The 18,818-nt window shown below is 45.2% G+C and overlaps 1 protein-coding gene across 4 annotated transcripts in view; it reads left to right on the top strand.

Moving 5' to 3' along the window:
- The first annotated feature begins 9,780 nt into the window (after positions 1-9,780).
- Positions 9,781-18,818, top strand: part of MATN2 (matrilin 2) — a 128,194-nt gene continuing 119,156 nt past the window's right edge. For 3 of the 4 annotated variants that reach the window (XM_044245234.1, XM_044245233.1, XM_044245232.1), the window contains exon 1: positions 9,784-9,943. In XM_044245234.1, the coding sequence (XP_044101169.1) occupies positions 9,799-9,943 (145 nt within the window). In that variant the 5' untranslated portion in view covers positions 9,784-9,798. Of the gene's footprint in view, positions 9,944-18,818 lie in introns of all 4 variants that reach the window. The other variant, XM_044245235.1, reaches the window with a different exon arrangement.

The raw sequence follows: 18,818 nt of genomic DNA, 5'->3' as shown, positions 1-18,818 counted from the left end.
CTCCCAGTTGCCAGGATTCTCTCTCTCTCTCTCTCTTTTTAAAAAATAAATCAGGGTTCCAGAGTTCCTTGCTCCTAGCATCCAGACCCAGGCAAACTGGAGCCAGTGTGGCCTGGGTTCGCTCACTGGAGATGCCGTAGCAGAGTTCAGCCCTGTTGGGTCTCCCTCCTCTTAGTCATGCCCTAAGCTCTCAACAGCAAGCACCAGGTATCTCTGTTCCGCAAGAAGTAGTTGTGATGAGGCCCAAGATTTAAAGAAAAGGAAAACAGATGATTGCTTTTTGAAAGATAGCAAAGAAATAAGAGGGTCTTTGGAGATTCTAGAAAGGGATCCCACAATTTTCCTGGAAAGAGCTCTGACAGGAGCCTAAAAGAAGGCCAGGAGTAAGGCCGGGGTGCGGCTGGTGAGGGGAGTAGAGACAGGCTCGGGTCTCAGGAAAAGCAGGCCATAAGGTGTGATGGGTGCCAACGCCGGCGGGCACCAGGTGGTGGGTGTGAAGCCGGGCATGCAGTGACAGAAGACATGCTAAGACTCAGGGGTGAGTGGTGGAGTTCAAGACCAGTCATGTGGGTCAGAGTCTCTAGTGCTTTCCCCCAGGACCTCCAGCCCTCTGGTTTGTGGCACCGTATTCAAGAGAACGCTTTCCTGGGATTCCCTGTCTTTAGGGACGCTCAGGAGGGCTGCCCTATTTCACACGCCTATGAGGTAGCTCGGGAGGGTCGTGGGAGGAAGGAGGGGGGAGGCTGAAGCACTAAGGAGCATGGAGCATGTCGTCACTGTTGCTAGTAAACAGCGCCAGAGAGGCCCTTCCAAGGGACCAGTTGCCACTTGGAGCTCCAGACTGTGAGGTCATCTTTGAACCCTGCCATGTGGCTTGGCAGACGGCCGTCATTGCCTTACCTGGCAGGACCCTGAAAGGGACTTAGAGAGAAAGGCAGGGCTGGGTTAGATTCCAGAGGCTTGGGCCGTTGTCAGAAGTTGGCGACAGTGATGATGTCAGTGGTGAGGGGTAGCACAGGCACAGCCCAGAACGCACACTGATCTGGGCACCTGAGGGCCAGAATGGGGACTTTGGAAGCCACAATTAGGGATACAGCAGGATTACTTTTCATGACTGTGTAACCAGCATTCTGATGAATCAGTAGAACTTCGTCAGCACCCCAAACCCCCCTCATGCCTCCTTCTGCACACGGACACCAGAGTGTAACCACTACCCTGATTCCTACGATGGAAGATTAGCTTTGCCCACTTTGAATTTTATTTTGTTCAGTATTTTGTTTGTAAATTTATGACGTTAAGGCATGAAGTGGTAATTCATTCTTTTCTCTTGCTGTATAATATCCCATGTATGACTTTACCTCAGTGTATCTGTTCTGCTGTTAAGGAGCATTTGGGTTCTTTCCATTCATAGTTCATTTTGAAAGGGAGTGACCACCTACCCATGTGTCTGTTGTTAAGAACTCAATCCAACCAGCAGAGAGTAAGAAACATTGTATGAGGTTATGCGGCTGAAGGGTTAATGAGAGAGAGAGAGAGAGACAGTGTGTGTGTGTGTGTGTGTGTTGGTGGGGTAGGTGGGGGGACTTGCAGAGGTCAGCATTATAACCCAGGGCCAGATAACATGGCTTTGAATGCTAAACTAAGGACTCCAGATTTTATTCTATAGGCATGTGGAAGTTGGAAGCTACCGGCTGTTTTTGGGCCGGAACACGATAAGCATGATTGTGTTTTGGGGAGATTGAATTCAGCACTGGTGCTAAATGGATTCACTAGGCGAGACTTGGAAATAGTCTATTAATTAGGACTGACGTTCCATTCCAACTTACAGAAAAAACTGAAATAATGGCAGTTTAGAGAAAGAAGTTTATTTCTGTCTTGCATTCTAGAAGCCCGGAGGCGGTGAGTCCAAAGTGTGAGTGGGGTCAGGGACCAATACTCCTGTGCCTCGCTTTACCACAGAGCGTGGCTTCCATGTCTGTCGTGGGTCATGGTTCAATATGACTACTGGGCATCCAGCCAGGATGTTCTTATTCCAGCCAGCAGGAAGGCAAAAAGCAAGGAGGTCAATCCCACATCCCTCCTTTAGGACACTTTCCAGAAGTTGTACATACCATGACTGTGGTCATCCACTGGCCAGCATGTTGTCACGCTGGCAAGAAGGGAGGCCTGGGAGTCATGGTCTTTTTTTTTTTTTTTAAAGATTTTATTTATTTATTTGACAGAGAGAGGGATCACAAGCAGGCAGAGAGGCAGGCAGAGGGAGAGAGGAGGAAGCAGGCTCTCTGCTGAGCAGAGAGCCCGATGCGGGACTCAGTCCCAGGACCCTGAGATCATGACCTGAGCCGAAGGCAGCGGCTTAACCCACTGAGCCACCCAGGCGCCCGGGAGTCATGGTCTTTACTCCAGCCCATCACACATCCAGCTCAAAAGTGGGGGTATTACCAAAGAAGGAGAGATAGGAAGATTTTGGGGGATAACCACCAGTGGTCTCTCTGATGGGAATAAGGTCTATGGCTGTGACTTCAGTATGGATGGAAAGGGAAGAAGACATGAGTGAGAAGACATCACTGAGGGAAAAAAAAATGGCAGGACTTGGTGCTTAAGTGCATGGAAGGGAAAATAAGATATGGAAGGAATGACCATATATACCAAAATATGAGGGGAGGCCCCCCGCCCCGCCAAAATTACTCCTTAGGAAAGAGGAAGTTGCCCTATGAGTCCTTGCAAAGTTTCTCAAAGTACAGGGAATCTAGCAAATATTTTAAACAAAGTGCTGTTTGGGGAAGACACACTAGTTCAAAATGTTCTCAGTCAATGTGCTAGCTTTGTATACATCTAGATACACACCAAAACAATAAGCAAATTGACGCAAAAATAAACAAATCGACGCAGATTTTGTAATTATGCTCGAGGGCACAATTTCCCAGTAGCAAGGATTGGGTGATGCTGGATACAATCCTTTAAAGAAAAAAACCATGAGGGAGCAAGTGGTGGAGATATGGTGTCTTCATATTACGTGGGTAAGTGACAGCTGCTGGCCTGAGATAAAATGTCCAAGGACAGCATCATATACGGTCTGGAAAGTTCTGTAGCTCAGATAACTTAGACACAGGTGGAGAGGTTAGAAGACTCAAAACATATCTTCAGTGTTGACAAAATAGTGATGTTCGAAAGGCAAGCATTTTCAAACATTGTTTTATGGAACGTTTTTAAGGAGAAAAGCCTTAATTCTAAAGTGATATATTATTTTGTAATTTAAAGCATTTTGAATAGGCATTTGTGACTACGTTGATGCATTATTTATTGTGACTCGATAGCTGATATTTTGTCTATATCCTTTTAAAATTATGTATTTAACTTGGCCAAGAAATTTGAGGGAGGGGGTCCTCCTGTCACAGGAGATAGCCATTGGGGTCACCTGTATTTAGACAAATATCCTATGTAGAGAAAGACATGAGCTGAGACTTTGGCAGTCGTCAGTTGCAGAACTGGGCCTATTCGATTCAACATTTATTGATCTTTTGCTGTTCAATAAGTGCTTTTGTTCAACATTTGTCTATATTCTAAAGACTTATTTATTAAATTCGGCCCCCAGCATGTGGGTGATACAGCAATGACCAGGTACGGTCAGCTCACAGATGAGCCAGGGAGACAGATCTGGTAGCAAGAAAAAGAAACCGAGGGCTAGGGCGGACAACCGACCCATTGTTCGGGTCTCACAGAGACGTCAATCCTTCTTTGGAAAACTGGAGAACATTTTAGAGAGTGGGTAACACGATGAGCTGAGCTTTGAGGAATGAACGCAGTTTTGGTTAACGTAGGGCTCCCAGGCCAAGGGGACCAGCGTGGAGGGAGGCACCAGCTATGACAAGAATCTGAGTTCCTCCGGCTGGGGAGATGGCAGGGATAGAAGGTTGGCTTTGTCCCTTAGCTAGCTCTCAGGGCTGGGAGAGTGTCTTGGAGAGTAGCATAAAATTGGGAACTCGTCCACTTCGCAGAAGGATTGTAGGGATCCAGTGAGCTGATAATACCCAGAATGCCCAAGGTCATTCCCTGGCACATAGTAGGCACTTAAAAAATAGTAACGGCTTACCACCCCCCCCCCCCCGGGTTCTCTTCCTGTCCGGAGACAGAGTTTACCACCTTGTAGAAAGTCATGCCCAGCCTTCTTTAGATTGCAGGACTGTGCTGGCCTGTGGCCTGGTTTGGCTTGAGAAACAGGGCTCTCCCGCCACGCCTCTCTTACAGCTGACTAAAACCCAGAGAGAGAAGTCATCGCACTGAGATCCCGCAGGGTGTTCTAACAGGCCGGGCCTCTCCTCTCAAGGCCCACAGCACATCCTGATGGCTCTGCTGCGATTCTACTCGCCGGACAGTTTATTTGGAATGGGGACACTTAGAAGAACCCAAGGCTAAGAGGGTCAGAGCAGTCTCCTCTCCCTTTTCCCCCACCCCCTTGTTAAAGCATAATGAAAAGACTCATTGTCCCATGGAGAGGAGAAACACGGTTAAAACAAAAGTCAAAGCTGTTGTATTTTTAAAAAAATATTCTTTCCGTGCCCCTAAATGCTTCATGGAATCTGTTCAGATTGAATTAACCTCTGTTTCCCAGCACAATCATCCTCCTATGCCCCTACATGAAAAGACCCGTTTCTCAAGCTTCAGCCCATTTCCCAGCTAGAACTGGTGCCCGTCCTTCAAATGCTCTCAGCTCTAAGTGCCCAGCTGAGCAACATTATGAGTAACGGTTCCATGCCCTGACTTCTTTTCTCTTGTTTCACTGTCACTTCATTTTTTTTTTAAAGATTTTATTTATGGGGGGCGCCTGGGTGGCTCTCTCTCTGTTAAATAAATAAAATCTTTTTTTAAAAAAAAGATTTTATTTATTTATTTGACAGACAGCGATCCCAAGTGGAAAGAGAGGCAGGCAGAGAGAGAGAGAGGAGGAAGCAGGCTCCCTGCTGAGCAGACAGCCCGATGCAGGGCTCCATCCCAGGACCCTGAGATCATGACCCGAGCCGAAGGCAGAGGCTCAACCTACTGAGCCACCCAGGCATCCCGTCACTTGATTTTTTAAAAAAGGTCTATCTTGTCTATATTAATATTGTCCTACTGGCTTTATGTGGGCGTGTGTACAATATTTTTTCCCACATCCCTTTAGTTTCTTTTAAACAGCATTTTTGAAGTATAACTTACCGATAAATTTCATCATTTTTAGGGGACGGTTGAGGAGTTCTGACAAATGCATAGATCTATGTATCCTCCACCATAATCATGATGTAAACACTTAATTTCCACCCCCCCCCCCAATTTCCCTCATGTCCCTTTGTAGCTGATCTTCTCTTCCGACCTGCAGGACCCTGGAACCATGGATCTGCTTTCTGTCCTGTAGTGTTGCTTTTTACTGAATGTCACATGGACAGAATCATTCCAAATGTGATCTGTTGTGTCTGGCTGCTTGCACTCAGTATAATTATTTTAAAATCCAACCGTTAGTTGCCGAGTAGCATTCCATTGTACGAAGGTACCGCAGTTAATTAATCCGCTCATCGACACGTGGACGTTTGGGTGGTATCCTGTTTTTAGTTTTTATAAATAAAGCTCCTAGGGCCATCTGAGTATAAGTCTTTGTGTGGATGAGTTTTTGTATCTTTTGGGTGAATTCCGAGGAGCGAGGTTGCTGGTAGCAAGAGGAAACATCTCAGTCTCGCCAGGACCGAGGAGTTTATCAGGATGCAGGACGTCTGACGCTAAAACATGGACGGTTCTGGGTAAACTAGGACAGTTGGTCACCTGTGCTGGTGTGAATATTTCACATATTTTCAGATGGGTTTTTTTGTCTTCTTCTTAGTGGGTTTATAAGACTTTATACAGTCAGATACAAATAACAGATCAGAAATGTTGGGCAAATCTTTTCAACCAGCTTGTGACTGGCCGTGCCGCTGCAGTTTGAAAAAGAAATGTTTTAAATACTTTCAGATACTAGTGTTATTTTTAAGTTATGTATTTGTATGTCATCGTTCTATTATACTGGTCATAAATAAATAAGCATAAATGTTAATTTCATGTGTGTTAAATGGCTTAATATGACAAAACGACCATTGTGTACTTTATATTAATTGGTTTGATTGCATAATGATAAGAACAACAAGTAGCTTACTGAGCACTGACTATGTGCCATTCACTGTTCTATGTGCTTTATATATATGGATTGATTTAATCCATACAACAACCAGGTCTATTTCTTATCCCCACTTTAAAGACGCAGAGACTGGGCACCTGGGTGGCTCAGTGGGTTAAAGTCTCTGCCTTCGGCTCAGGTCATGATCTCAGGGTCCTGGGATTGAGCTCTGCTCAGCAGGGAGCCTGCTTCCTCCTCTCTCTCTCTGCCTGCCTCTCTGCCTACTTGTGATCTCTCTCTGTCAAATAAATAAATTAAAAAAAAAAAAGATGAGGAGACTGAGGCACAAAGAAGATAAGAGTAACCTGTTTGGTGTTCGATACCTAGAAGTGCTTAGTTCTGTGTTTTCTTTTTTTAAGCAAGTTCCACGCCCAACACAGGGCTTGAACTCACCACCCCGAGATCAAGGGTCTCAGGCTCTAGTGACTGAGCCAGCCAGGGGCCCCAACCTCTGTTTATTTTTCATTCCCTACCCTTCCCCTACCCTTAGTGCCTTCTGGTTAGTGATGGTGATCGGAAAATATAAATACCTCTTGAAATCAGCAGGAACCCCAACCACATGAAATTGTTTTTGGAAAATGCTAATCACCCACCACATCATGTTCCAAATGTTTGGATTTAAATGCAAATATGTCAGGTTGGAAGTGGGCCTAGAGAACATGTTGTATACGTTTGAAAATAAATAAAGGGGGCCTTAGTATTTTCTCAGTTTGGAGGAGGGAGAAAGCATAAAATAATAAATCACATATAAATGACATAACACACTTATAAAGTCATATAAAATGTGATGAATACCCAGGAAGCTGGAAAGTAAATAGTAGGTTTAAGACTAGAGAAAGAGGCACAATCTTCTAAGTGTTCCTTTTCTTGGAAAGAATCTCACAGTTAAAGCTATGAAAAGGGGCCAATCTAATTAGTGAAGAATTTAATCTGTTTAAAAAGCTGGGGGCTGTAGTTCTCAGGAATGAGCCCGTATGCCCCCGAGCCTCAGCTTTATCAGCTGCATAACCTTAGGTAAATCACCTACCTTCTCTGAGTCACGGCTAGAATTAAATGACTTAATACACTTAAATTAAGTATTTGGCCCAGTGCCTGGCACATAGTAAGTGCTGTACAAACACTTGCTGTTTTTATTTATTTATTTTTTTAAAAGATTTTTTGTATTTATTTGAGAGAGAAAGAGAGCGAGAGAGAGAGAGAGAGAGAGCGAGCACAAGCAGGGCGAGTGGGAGAGGGAGAATGAGTCTCCTTGTGATGCTGGGCTAGATCCCAGGACCCCGTGATCATGACCTGAGCCGAAGGCAGATACCCCGCCGACTGAACAACTCAGACACCCCCAAACATTTGCTATTTTTTTAAAATACAGTATTTCCTCCTTTTTTTTTTAAGATTTTATTTATTTATTTGACAGACAGAGGTCACAAGTAGGCAGAGAGGTGGGCAGAGAGAGGAGGAAGCAGGCTCCCTGCTGAGCAGAGAGCCCAATGCAGGGCTCGATCCCAGGACTCTGGGATCATGACCTGAGCCGAAAGCAGAGGCTTTAACCCACTGAGCCACCCAGGTGCCCCCATTTGCTATTTTTAATATAATTTTAATGCATAGGGGAAAAGTGATTTAGCTGTATACAGCAAGTGTGCAAAACTGTGGACTTTGAAGGTTGACAGCCTGGATTTATTGCCAGGTCAACTCCTGAAAGCAATCTGCTGAACAAACTATTCACTTATTACCGAGGTCGTTTTTTTTTTTTTTTTTTTAAGTTTTGGGAAATGGTCTTTGCCCTGGCCCTGCCTTGTTCCTGCCTCTGACAACGAAACAGCCATGCCCTTTTGTGAATTGTCTTCTGCAGATTTTACCAGCAGCTCATTGGGTTTTCTGCTAATCACTAACTTGGTAAATTGGCCTGCTTACCCTAGGTTTGAATCCCTGCTTTGCTACTTACTTTAGCTGTTTGACCTTGATCAAGTGATTGAGCTAGCTGCTCTGAGCCTCTGTTTCCTCATCTCTAAAAAGCAGAGGTAATCATTCTGATTTCTGCAAGTTAGGCATGAGGATAAAATGAAGTCAGTTGGGTGAAATTGCCAAGCACGAGATAAGAACTCAGTAAAGATTTTATATGCATGTGATGTTACTTAAATGTTGTTCCACCTTAAGTCTTCCCTCCTCCCCACCTAATTTATGTAAATTAATAAATTGCAATGACACACGTTATATGTGTAGAAAGTGGGACATTTAAACCTAGTCTCAGGACATTGCCTTCTTCATGAGGCTTTGCCAAGCAGGACAGTCTTTTCTTTTAGGATTTATTTATTTACCTGAGAGAGAGAGAAAGAGTGCAAGCAGGGGGAGGCGGTGGCTAGTAGATGGGGGGCAGGGGCAGAGGGAGAGAGAGAATCTCAAGCAGGCTCCATGCTGGGCATGGAGCCTGACACGGGGCTCGGTCTCACGACGATGAGATCATGACCTGAGCCAAAATCAAGAGTCAAGGTACTTAACTCACTGAGCCACCCAAGTGCCCCCAGACAGAATAGTCTTGATGTCACTCACCATGTGGCCAAGTTCCTTTCTCGTCCCATGTGAAGCGTTGAGACTGGCTATCCTGGAAAGACCTGGTTCTGACCCTGTCACTTCCCTGCTTAGAATCCTTCTGAGCCTCTATACCACCTATGCCAATACAGAAAATGGGTAAAGGCAGTGCTGTCCTGGTAGATAGGGTTCCTTTGGTTCTAAGTCCCCTTGCTCCTGGGGGTACCTGGAGCTCAACTCAGAGTTAGAGTTCTTTATACACCTGAGAGCTTCCTGCTCAACACTGGGTTTGATCCTATTTTCTGGTCCCCCAGCTCCTTTGCTCATTTGCTTGTCCCCACCTCCCCATGTGTGCCAGGCACTATGCTAAATGCTTCAGTTACATGTATTAACTCACTCAATTAACTAATAGTATCCCATATTCCCACAAGGCTCGGGTGGTTGAGTAGCTTGGCCAGGGTCTTAAACAGTTGGTGAGTGTCAGAGTTGGGATTCAAAGCCAGGAAGTTTGGTGCCGGAGTCCAGGCCCTTGCCTACTGTGTACCATGCTGCCTCTTCATTTTCGTGTGGGGGAGGCAGGGAGGCAGGGAGGCTGGGAGGCTCGCTCTGGGATGCTACCTTGTGTCCGGCGGACCTGAATGCCTTGGGAATTTATATATATTAATTTGTAGGATACACTATTATCAGACTGAGGGAGTAATGGTACTTGGAATCTTCAGATATACTTTTTTCTTTTTCAAATCCAAGATACAGAATATGATTATAAACAAATGATAATAAATAACTAAAGAGAAACCTGAGGTTAGATTTTTTTTCCCCTGTCAAGTTTTCCTTTCAGTCTCAGAGAGAACAAAATGATGAAAAATTTTCATACGCTTGCCCTGCTCAGAGTATTCAAGAACCTCCCAATGGAAGTTCCTTGGGTTCTTAAGGATCAAACACATAAATGACATGTTAAGGACAAGGGGCACGTTTGATACTGAAAAGGTGGCACAGCGGGTCTGCAGCGTCTAGAGTTCAAGGAGACCTGGAAATCTCACCCTGCTCCCTTCTGTTGTGTCTGTCACAGCCTTCCCCTCCTCCTCTTCTCGAAGATGGAAAAGATGCTGGTGGGCTGCTTTCTGTTGGTGCTCGGACAGACCCTTCTTCTCCTCCCCGCTGAGGCCAGGGAGCGGCCCCCCTTGAGGTCCATCTCCAGAGGGAGACACGCTCGGACCCACCCCCAGACGGCCCTCCTGGGTGAGTGATCGGGGCTCTGCCTCTGAAGCAAGCAGGAAGAGGGGCTTATGGGTGGACCTCCTGACCGGGGATGGACACATGTCAGTAGGGAAGGGCTCTTATCCCTGGGTTTTGGGGGAGGGGGTGGGGTGGCAGAGGGAGTAGATCTCATCAGCAATGAGGGCATGGGGTTCTCAAAATGAAATAGAAAGTCTTCTATTTCAGACCCTTCCGTTTAATCTGAGGCTCATGACTTTTCTCCAGTATGCAAGGAAAAGATTTGAAAAGGTCAAGGAAAAGATCTGAGAAGGTCCTGGTGGTATTTCTCTGAACAAAGGTGTTAGGAGAGTTTTTAATTGGATTTGTCCAGCTAATCCATGTTAATAATGCTCCCCTGCATGGTAGCGTGGGAAAACGAGTAGGTGGGTTCATGGAAGGTGGGAGCACTCAGAAGAGAGGTGGGGACACTGAATGGAATCAAGATATTTGGAGTAGAAAATATCGGGGTTCTCTTATGGACATGTTTTCTTCAGGTGAATTTTTCTCTTTCTGCAAGAGAAAGGAGAGATCCTAAAAATATAGAGTGTGGATAAATGGAGCTGGTTGTAAGTACAGGCTCTGGCAAGCCCAGATGTGGAGGTAATAGGAAGGTTGGCCAGTGGAAAGAGAATGGGTTTTGGCATAGATCTGGTACTTACTACGTGTGTATACTTAGGCGGTGTAGTCCCTCTGAGGTCAGTTTGCCATCCATAAAAATGGGAATGTTAATGCTGACCTTGGAATATTTTTGTGAGGAGAAAATAAGTTAAATATAAACTCTAGGGAGGCAATGAGTGATAGCTTTATGACAACTGTTGTTCTATGAAGTTCTCGGAAGGTGTGTTTTATAGCTTGGTGGCCAGCTGGCAGAACCTGACCCCCTCTGAAGGCTATTGAGAGAAGCGCCCTACTGCCTGCTCGCCTCAGCATTCAAAATTACAATCAGAGACCAGGGGAACCCCCAAACACTCTTTTATTTTTTATTTTTTTAAATTTCTTTTCAGCATAACAGTATTCATTGTTTTTGCACCACATCCAGTGCTCCATGCAATCTGTGCCCTCCCTAATACCCACCACCTGGTTCCCCCAACCTCCCACCCCCAACCCCTTCAAAACCCTCAGATTGTTTTTCAGAGTCCATAGTCTCTCATGGGTCATCTCCCCTTCCAATTTCTCTCAACTCCCTTCTCCATCTCCCCTTGTCCTCCATGTTATTTGTTATGCTCCACAAATAAGTGAAACCATATGATAATTGACTCTCTCTGACCTGAGCCGAAGGCAGAGGCTTTAATCCACTGAGCAACCAGGGCCCCCCTACCCCCGCAGTTGGGTTTCTGATGGGGCTTTCAGAATGAGCCACCACACACTTAGCTGGAAAAACATACTCCTCTTGGCCCCAAATTCCTCCTCCCCCTGACCCACACATACTGCATCTTCCCTAGCTAGCTGTCAGCATTCACTGTCCTCTCTGTCACCCCAAGCTCAGGCTTTGAAGTAGAAACCCCTTGTCGTCTGAAATCAGCCCCACGTCCAGTATTGCCTCCTATTCCTCATTTTGCTGGAGAATGTGCCAGAGACAAGAAGGATGGAACAGGGCGCCTCTTCTTACTCCAGAGAGTGGCCAGTGGCCACTCCCAGGTGTGCTTGGAGGGCTGCTAGACCTGTGAATGTGATTGAGTGAGAATCATGAAACTGGAAGGCAAAAACCACAGCTTTGGCCTGGATTCTCAAGTGTCATCTGCTTTTGGTCTTCCTTTGACAGGGAACAAAGATGCAGAAGCCACATTCACTGGAGTCCTTGCCCCAATACTTGATTTCCTCTTCATTCTCAGGATATTGTATCTTCCCTGTTATGGGCGTTTGCTTTTCTCAGCTTTTTGTTTTCGATGTTCTAAACATTGCCCAGACACATTTCACTTTTATGGCAAATCATTGTGTCTGTATTGAACGCATACCCTGGGTGACTTATTTCACTAGTTACTTACTTGCAAGGATGTCTCCAAATGTTTTTTTTTTTTTTCCAATTTATTTATTTTCAGAAAAACAGTATTCATTATTTTTTCACCACACCCAGTGCTCCATGCAAGCCGTGCCCTCTATAATACCCACCACCTGGTACCCCCAACTTCCCACCCCCCCCGCCACTTCAAACCCCTCAGATTGTTTTTCAGAGTCCATAGTCTCTCATGGTTCATCTCCCCTTCCAATTTACCCAAAAGCACATACCCTCCCCAATGTCCATAACCCTACCCCCCTTCTCCCAACCCCCCTCCCCCCAGCAACCCACAGTTTGTTTCGTGAGATTAAGAGTCACTTATGGTTTGTCTCCCTCCCTATCCCATCTTGTTTCATGGATTCTTCTCTTACCCACTTAAGCCCCCATGTTGCATCACCACTTCCTCATATCAGGGAGATCATATGATAGGTGTCTTTCTCCGCTTGACTTATTTCGCTAAGCATGATATGCTCTAGTTCCATCCATGTTGTCGCAAATGGCAGGATTTCATTTCTTTTGATGGCTGCATAGTATTCCATTGTGTATATATACCACATCTTCTTGATCCATTTATCTGTTGATGGACATCTAGGTTCTTTCCATAGTTTGGCTATTGTGGACATTGCTGCTATAAACATTCGGGTGCATGTGCCCCTTTGGATCACTACGTTTGTATCTTTAGGGTAAATTCCCAGTAGTGCAATTGCTGGGTCATAGGGCAGTTCTATTTTCAACATTTTGAGGAACCTCCATGCTGTTTTCCAGAGTGGTTGCACCAGCTTGCATTCCCACCAACAGTGTAGGAGGGTTCCCCTTTCTCCGCATCCTCGCCAGCATCTGTCATTTCCTGACTTGTTGATTTTAGCCATTCTGACTGGTGTGAGGTGATATCTCATTGTGGTTTTGATTTGTATTTCCCTGATGCCGAGTGATATGGAGCACTTTTTCATGTGTCTGTTGGCCATCTGGATGTCTTCTTTGCAGAAACGTCTGTTCATGTCCTCTGCCCATTTCTTGATTGGATTATTTGTTCTTTGGGTGTTGAGTTTGTTAAGTTCTTTTTTTTTTTTTTTAAAGATTTTTATTTATTTATTTGACAGAGAGAAATCACAAGTAGACTGAGAGGCAGGCAGAGAGAGAGAGAGGGAAGCAGGCTCCCTGCTGAGCAGAGAGCCCGATGCGGGACTCGATCCCAGGACCCTGAGATCATGACCCGAGCCGAAGGCAGTGGCTCAACCCACTGAGCCACCCAGGCGCCCGAGTTTGTTAAGTTCTTTATAGATTTTGGACACTAGTCCTTTATCTGATATGTCGTTTGCAAATATCTTCTCCCATTCTGTCAGTTGTCTTTTGGTTTTGTTCACTGTTTCCTTTGCTGTGCAAAAGCTTTTGATTTTGATGAAATCCCAAAAGTTCATTTTTGCCTTTGCTTCCCTTGCCTTTGGCGATGTTCCTAGGAAGATGTTGCTGTGGCTGAGGTCGAAGAGGTTGCTGCCTGTGTTCTCCTCAAGGATTTTGATGGATTCCTTTCTCACATTGAGGTCCTTAATCCATTTTGAATCTATTTTTGTGTGTGGTGTAAGGAAATGGTCCAATTTCATTTTTCCGCACGTGGCTGTCCAATTTTCCCAACACCATTTATTGAAGAGGCTGTCTTTTTTCCATTGGACATTCTTTCCTGCTTTGTCGAAGATTAGTTGACCATAGAGTTGAGGGTCTATTTCTGGGCTCTCTATTCTGTTCCATTGGTCTATGTGTCTGTTTTTGTGCCAGTACCATGCTGTCTTGATGATGACAGCTTTGTAATAAAGCTTGAAGTCCGGAATTGTGATGCCACCAACTTTGGCTTTGTTTTTCAATATCCCTTTGGCTATTCGAGGTCTTTTCTGGTTCCATATAAATTTTAAAATTATTTGTTCCATTTCTTTGAAAAAGATGGATGGTACTTTGATAGGAATTGCATTAAATGTGTAGATTGCTTTAGGTAGCATAGACATTTTCACAATATTTATTCTTCCAATCCAGGAGCATGGAACATTTTTCCATTTCTTTGTGTCTTCCTCACTTCTTTCATGAGTACTTTATAGTTTTCTGAGTATAGATTCTTAGCCTCTTTGGTTAGGTTTATTCCTAGGTATCTTATGGTTTCGGGTGCAATTGTAAATGGGATTGACTCCTTAATTTCTCTGTCTTCTGTCTTGTTGTTGGTGTAGAGAAATGCAACTGATTTCTGTGCATTGATCTTATATCCTGACACTTGACTGAATTCCTGTATAAGTTCTAGCAGTTTTGGAGTGGAGTCTTTTGGGTTTTCCACATAGAGTATCATATCATCTGCGAAGAGTGATAATTTGACTTCTTCTTTGCCGATTTGGATGCCTTTAATTTCCTTTTGTTGTCTGATTGCTGAGGCTAGGACTTCTAGTACTATGTTGAATAGCAGTGGTGATAATGGACATCCCTGCCGTGTTCCTGACCTTAGTGGAAAAGCTTTCAGTTTTTCTCCATTGAGAATGATATTTGCAGTGGGTTTTTCATAGATGGCTTTGATGATATTGAGGTATGTGCCCTCTATCCCTACACTTTGAAGGGTTTTGATCAGGAAGGGATGCTGTACTTTGTCAAATGCTTTTTCAGCATCTATTGAGAGTATCATATGGTTCTTGTTCTTTCTTTTATTGATGTGTTGTATCACATTGACTGATTTGCGGATGTTGAACCAACCTTGCAGCCCTGGGATAAATCCCACTTGGTCGTGGTGAATAATCCTTTTAATGTACTGTTGAATCCTATTGGCTAGTATTTTGGTGAGAATTTTCGCATCTGTGTTCATCAAGGATATTGGTCTATAGCTCTCTTTTTTGATGGGATCCTTGTCTGGTTTTGGGATCTCCAAATGTTTTAACAGAGAAACAGAATTGCTTCTTAGGTTAATTCCTCATTTGAATTTTTTGATTAAAAAAATTATACTGTATATCTAAAGTCAAATCAGAGTTCCAGTAACAACTTGAGCCAATTAAAAAAAATAATGCATGTATGTATGTGCCCCACTTACGAATGTTTGCAGGCAGCCCAGGCGGTAGTCCGGGGTGATGTGTGTTCTGTGGGCTTATCTTCTACGTCCCTCATTCATCGAGTTCTGCTGTGTGGCAGACATTGTGGGTTCAGGAATCACAGATGTAGTGGGGGAGACAGACATGGACAAAGATCGTTAATTTGGTGCATTGATGTGCAGCAGAAGTGACCTTAGCTAGCCTACAGCTCCACACTGCCTGCCGTTTACTAGATGTAAGGCAGTGGGTCTCAAATGTTTTGGTCTCAGGATCCCTTTTCAGTAAAAAATTATTGAGGACCCTGAAGACCTATTGACATTTACTGGGTCATAAGCTAAAGTGGAGAACTTAAAAAAAAAATTCCTTAATGAGTTAATTAATTAAAAAATAGCAATAAGAGACCCACAACATAACCCCTAACGTACATATAAATACTTGCATAAAAAGCAACCTTTTCTTAGTTAAAAAAGAATGGCACTCTTCTACATTTTTGCAAATCTCTTCCGAGTCTGGCTTAAAGGAAGACAGCTGGATTCTTACCTTGTCCATTGAGTGTGTCATGAAATGTTTTGGTCGGACTACCTGAAGAAATTATGGCCTCTTGCAGATACGTAGTCTGAAAAAGGAAAAGCATTTTAAATTTCCTTTTCATGTAATTGTGGATATTCTTCTTTGAGATGACACCCAAACTTGGCAAATGGTGGTTTCTTAAAGGTTAGCTGCAATGTGGAAATGAAAACCACATCAGTAAACTTTTCATGCTCTGTGTACTCATTGGAAAATAGTAATATAAAAAGCAAATATTTGTGCTATTATGGGTATAGTTCTGACCTCATGGGCCCTTTGAAGGGATCTCAGGGACTCTTAGGGACCCCTAAACCACCCTTGGAAAACAGCTGGTTTAGGGCAGCGTTCCTGGTGAAAGCAGAGCTCCCCACTGAGGGACGAGCGGGCGGGAGCACTGAGGCCCGAGCATCAGGTGGAACCCGGTCAGGCCCTGGGGGCACTGCCACACCATGAGGTGGGTGGTGTGAACTGGAGACAAGCCTGGAGGAGGGAACCAAATCACTGAGGGCCGGGGTCTCCGGGGCTCCAAAAAAGAGTTTGGGCACCGGTAGTGATCACTGCTGACCCTCTTTCCATTCTCTGTGCCGTCTGGACAGCCTCAGCCTTCCTGGGCTGTGGCAAAGGGCAGGGAGAGCTTCTATGCACAGGCCACCAGGAGAATGCAGGAGCCCATTCTCCAGCTCCAAGTCCCTTCCAGGCGTCCAAGCTAGCGAGTGGAGTCGGGGCTGCAGGATGGACTGTACCCAGAGAGTGTAAGCCAGTGAAAGCTTCCAGATTCATCCCTCTGTCCTCATTCTTTATCAGTGGCGCCCTTCCCCTCCCAAACTCCCAACTCCTCCTTAGGCTCCCTTCAAGGTGGGGTGCACCAGAAGTCATGTTGTCTCCACCTCAATTACTGTCTGCTTTGCTTGTGCACAGTTTTTCTCTTTACTCTATCACTGCCTTATGGGGGCAGAGCTGTTGCCAGGGGAACCGCAGGATTCTTATCAGCCTTTTGGAAACCTTAACCCTTTGCCCAAACTCCCACTCTACTGGACTCCTCCTCCCTCCTAGAACGACAGTCCACAAAGCGTCTCCGCTTCTGTGGGCTGGCTCTCCCTGTTTTGTTTGCCTTCTACAAGGTCTTGTTGACGTGCACGTTCTTTTCTAAATTCACCAACCTCGCTCATTTTATTTCTGCTAACCTCGAAACCTCTTCCCTTCCCTGTAACAGATACACCTTTGGAGCAATAGTACCCACACAGAGTTCGTGTTTGTGATTTAAGAGAGAGTGTTTTAAGTGGAAGATAGAGGTTTTCAAGGAGGCTAGCCCCATAATACGGTTAAGGGATTGGGGGGAGCTGAACCCCTTCTCCCCGATGCACCCCCTCTTCCCCCGCCAACATATACTCTCCAGGGAAAATTCCAGAGATCAGGGCTACAGAATTCAGTGAAATTTCTTCACAACAGTTAATTTACTACTTAAAAATAAAGCTAATGGAGACACTCCAAAAACTCACCATATACAGCTCCAGGTTCTGTTCCTTGGAAATCACAGCACTTATGAGGGACTTATTTCCATTCCTACATACATTTCTAATGAAATCTGACATCAAAATATTAGTGAGAATGCAATGTGTTTCATATAAGGACCTGAAGCCTGCGAAATTAGCAACGTGCCCGAAGGAAGGGGCCAGCCAAGAGAATTGAGTGTAAGAATGTCCTACTCTCTTGCCAATGGAGGTTTTCGCCTAAGTTGAAAATAATGAACGTTTTCAAGGGTTGGCTGCCAGTAAATGAATTTCAGCATCCTAAAACAATCCTCCTAATTGACACACGTTGGCATCCTCAGTGAGGGAGGAACAGCAGATGCCACAGGCCATGAGAGTTTCTGGCTCCTGGAGAGACAGACCCCTTAAGGCCACAGGCTTTATATGCCCTGGAGCCACTTTATCAAGATTTGAACTTTTGTCTCCTTCCCTGAGTTTTCAGGGGCTTTGTTCAGCCTCTTTCTTCTACATGGAATTTCTTTCCTTATCCAAGGCCAGTGATCAGTCAGGGCCAGTCCAAATGCCACTTGTCCCTCTCGCAGCCAGGCAGGACCCTCCTGGGATGGGCCACACCCTCTGCGGGTCCTCTGCTAAGTGGTCGACCCTGTCTGCCTTATCTTCCAAGGGGTCAGAGCGACGCCTACCCAAGATGGATTCCTACTCTGGATATTTTTTTACTTGCCTTGTTTTTACCACCAGACTATAAACCTTTGAAGATCAAGACGGTTTTTCTGGTCTCAGAGCACCTCTGGGAGGCTGCTCTAAATTTCAGAGCGCCTGCTGGGAGTAGGACCCTGCTAGCTCATTGAATCTGAGAGAAAAAAGATGAAACACTGCAAGGTGGTTATTGGTTTATCTCATTTTCAGGAGAGGAAGCCCACGCTCAGAGAAGCTAAGCAATTTGGCAAGCTTGTCAAAACTTCTGCAAACCCAGGAAGAAAAGGTGCCCATTCCCACCCCACCCCTCTTAGGGAGAAGTTGCATGGCTTAGGGAAGGTGTGTTTGAACAAAGGAAAAGGCACCTCACACTCGAGCTTGCTCCCTGACCAGGAGTTTCTGAGCAAACCATGAAATGCCCATCCGTACTTGGAGATGCTGGTTCCCTTGGGGTCTGTGGACCTCAAGTCCTGGTGTTGGGTCCAGTCCACAGTAAAGCTCGGTGCTTGTTGAATGACTGAGTGGATGAGACATACAGGTGGCTGATTTCATCCCTATGTGGACGGTTGTAGTTTTGATTCCACTTACGCTTAGCAGGTGATGTTGGGCAAGTCGCTGGGTCCTCTGGTTTGTTCATCTACCAAAGGAGGTGGTTGAAGTCAGTGATCTTCAGGTCTCATCTAGGATGTGATGACAGAACTAATTCCAGTGCCTACCTGATGTCCCTTACCTGGCTTCTGTGGTTGAACCTCCCAGTGCAATCCTTGGCTTTCTTTCACTTTCTCCAGGTGGGAGAGCCAAGGGGGAACCATAATCTGGAGGCTTAGGAGGGTTTTGAAACAGAAGAGGTGGAGCAGTAGAATCAGGTAGGAGGCTGGGCAGTAGGACCAAGTAGGGGAGAGGGGGCAGGACAACGGGTGGGGTGGAATAGCAGGATCAGAAAGGGAGGTAGAGGGGACAGTAGGAGCACAGGGGGTTTGATTCAGTAGGTCTGAGTTGGGAACTCAGGTTGCCTTTCTGGAGCTCTCTATTGGAAAATCACTGTAGAAGAGAAA

Source organism: Neovison vison, chromosome 4, assembly GCF_020171115.1.
Source record: "Neovison vison isolate M4711 chromosome 4, ASM_NN_V1, whole genome shotgun sequence".
NCBI classification, from domain to species: Eukaryota; Metazoa; Chordata; class Mammalia; order Carnivora; family Mustelidae; genus Neogale; species Neogale vison.
This window is presented reverse-complemented; position numbering and strand designations above follow the sequence as displayed.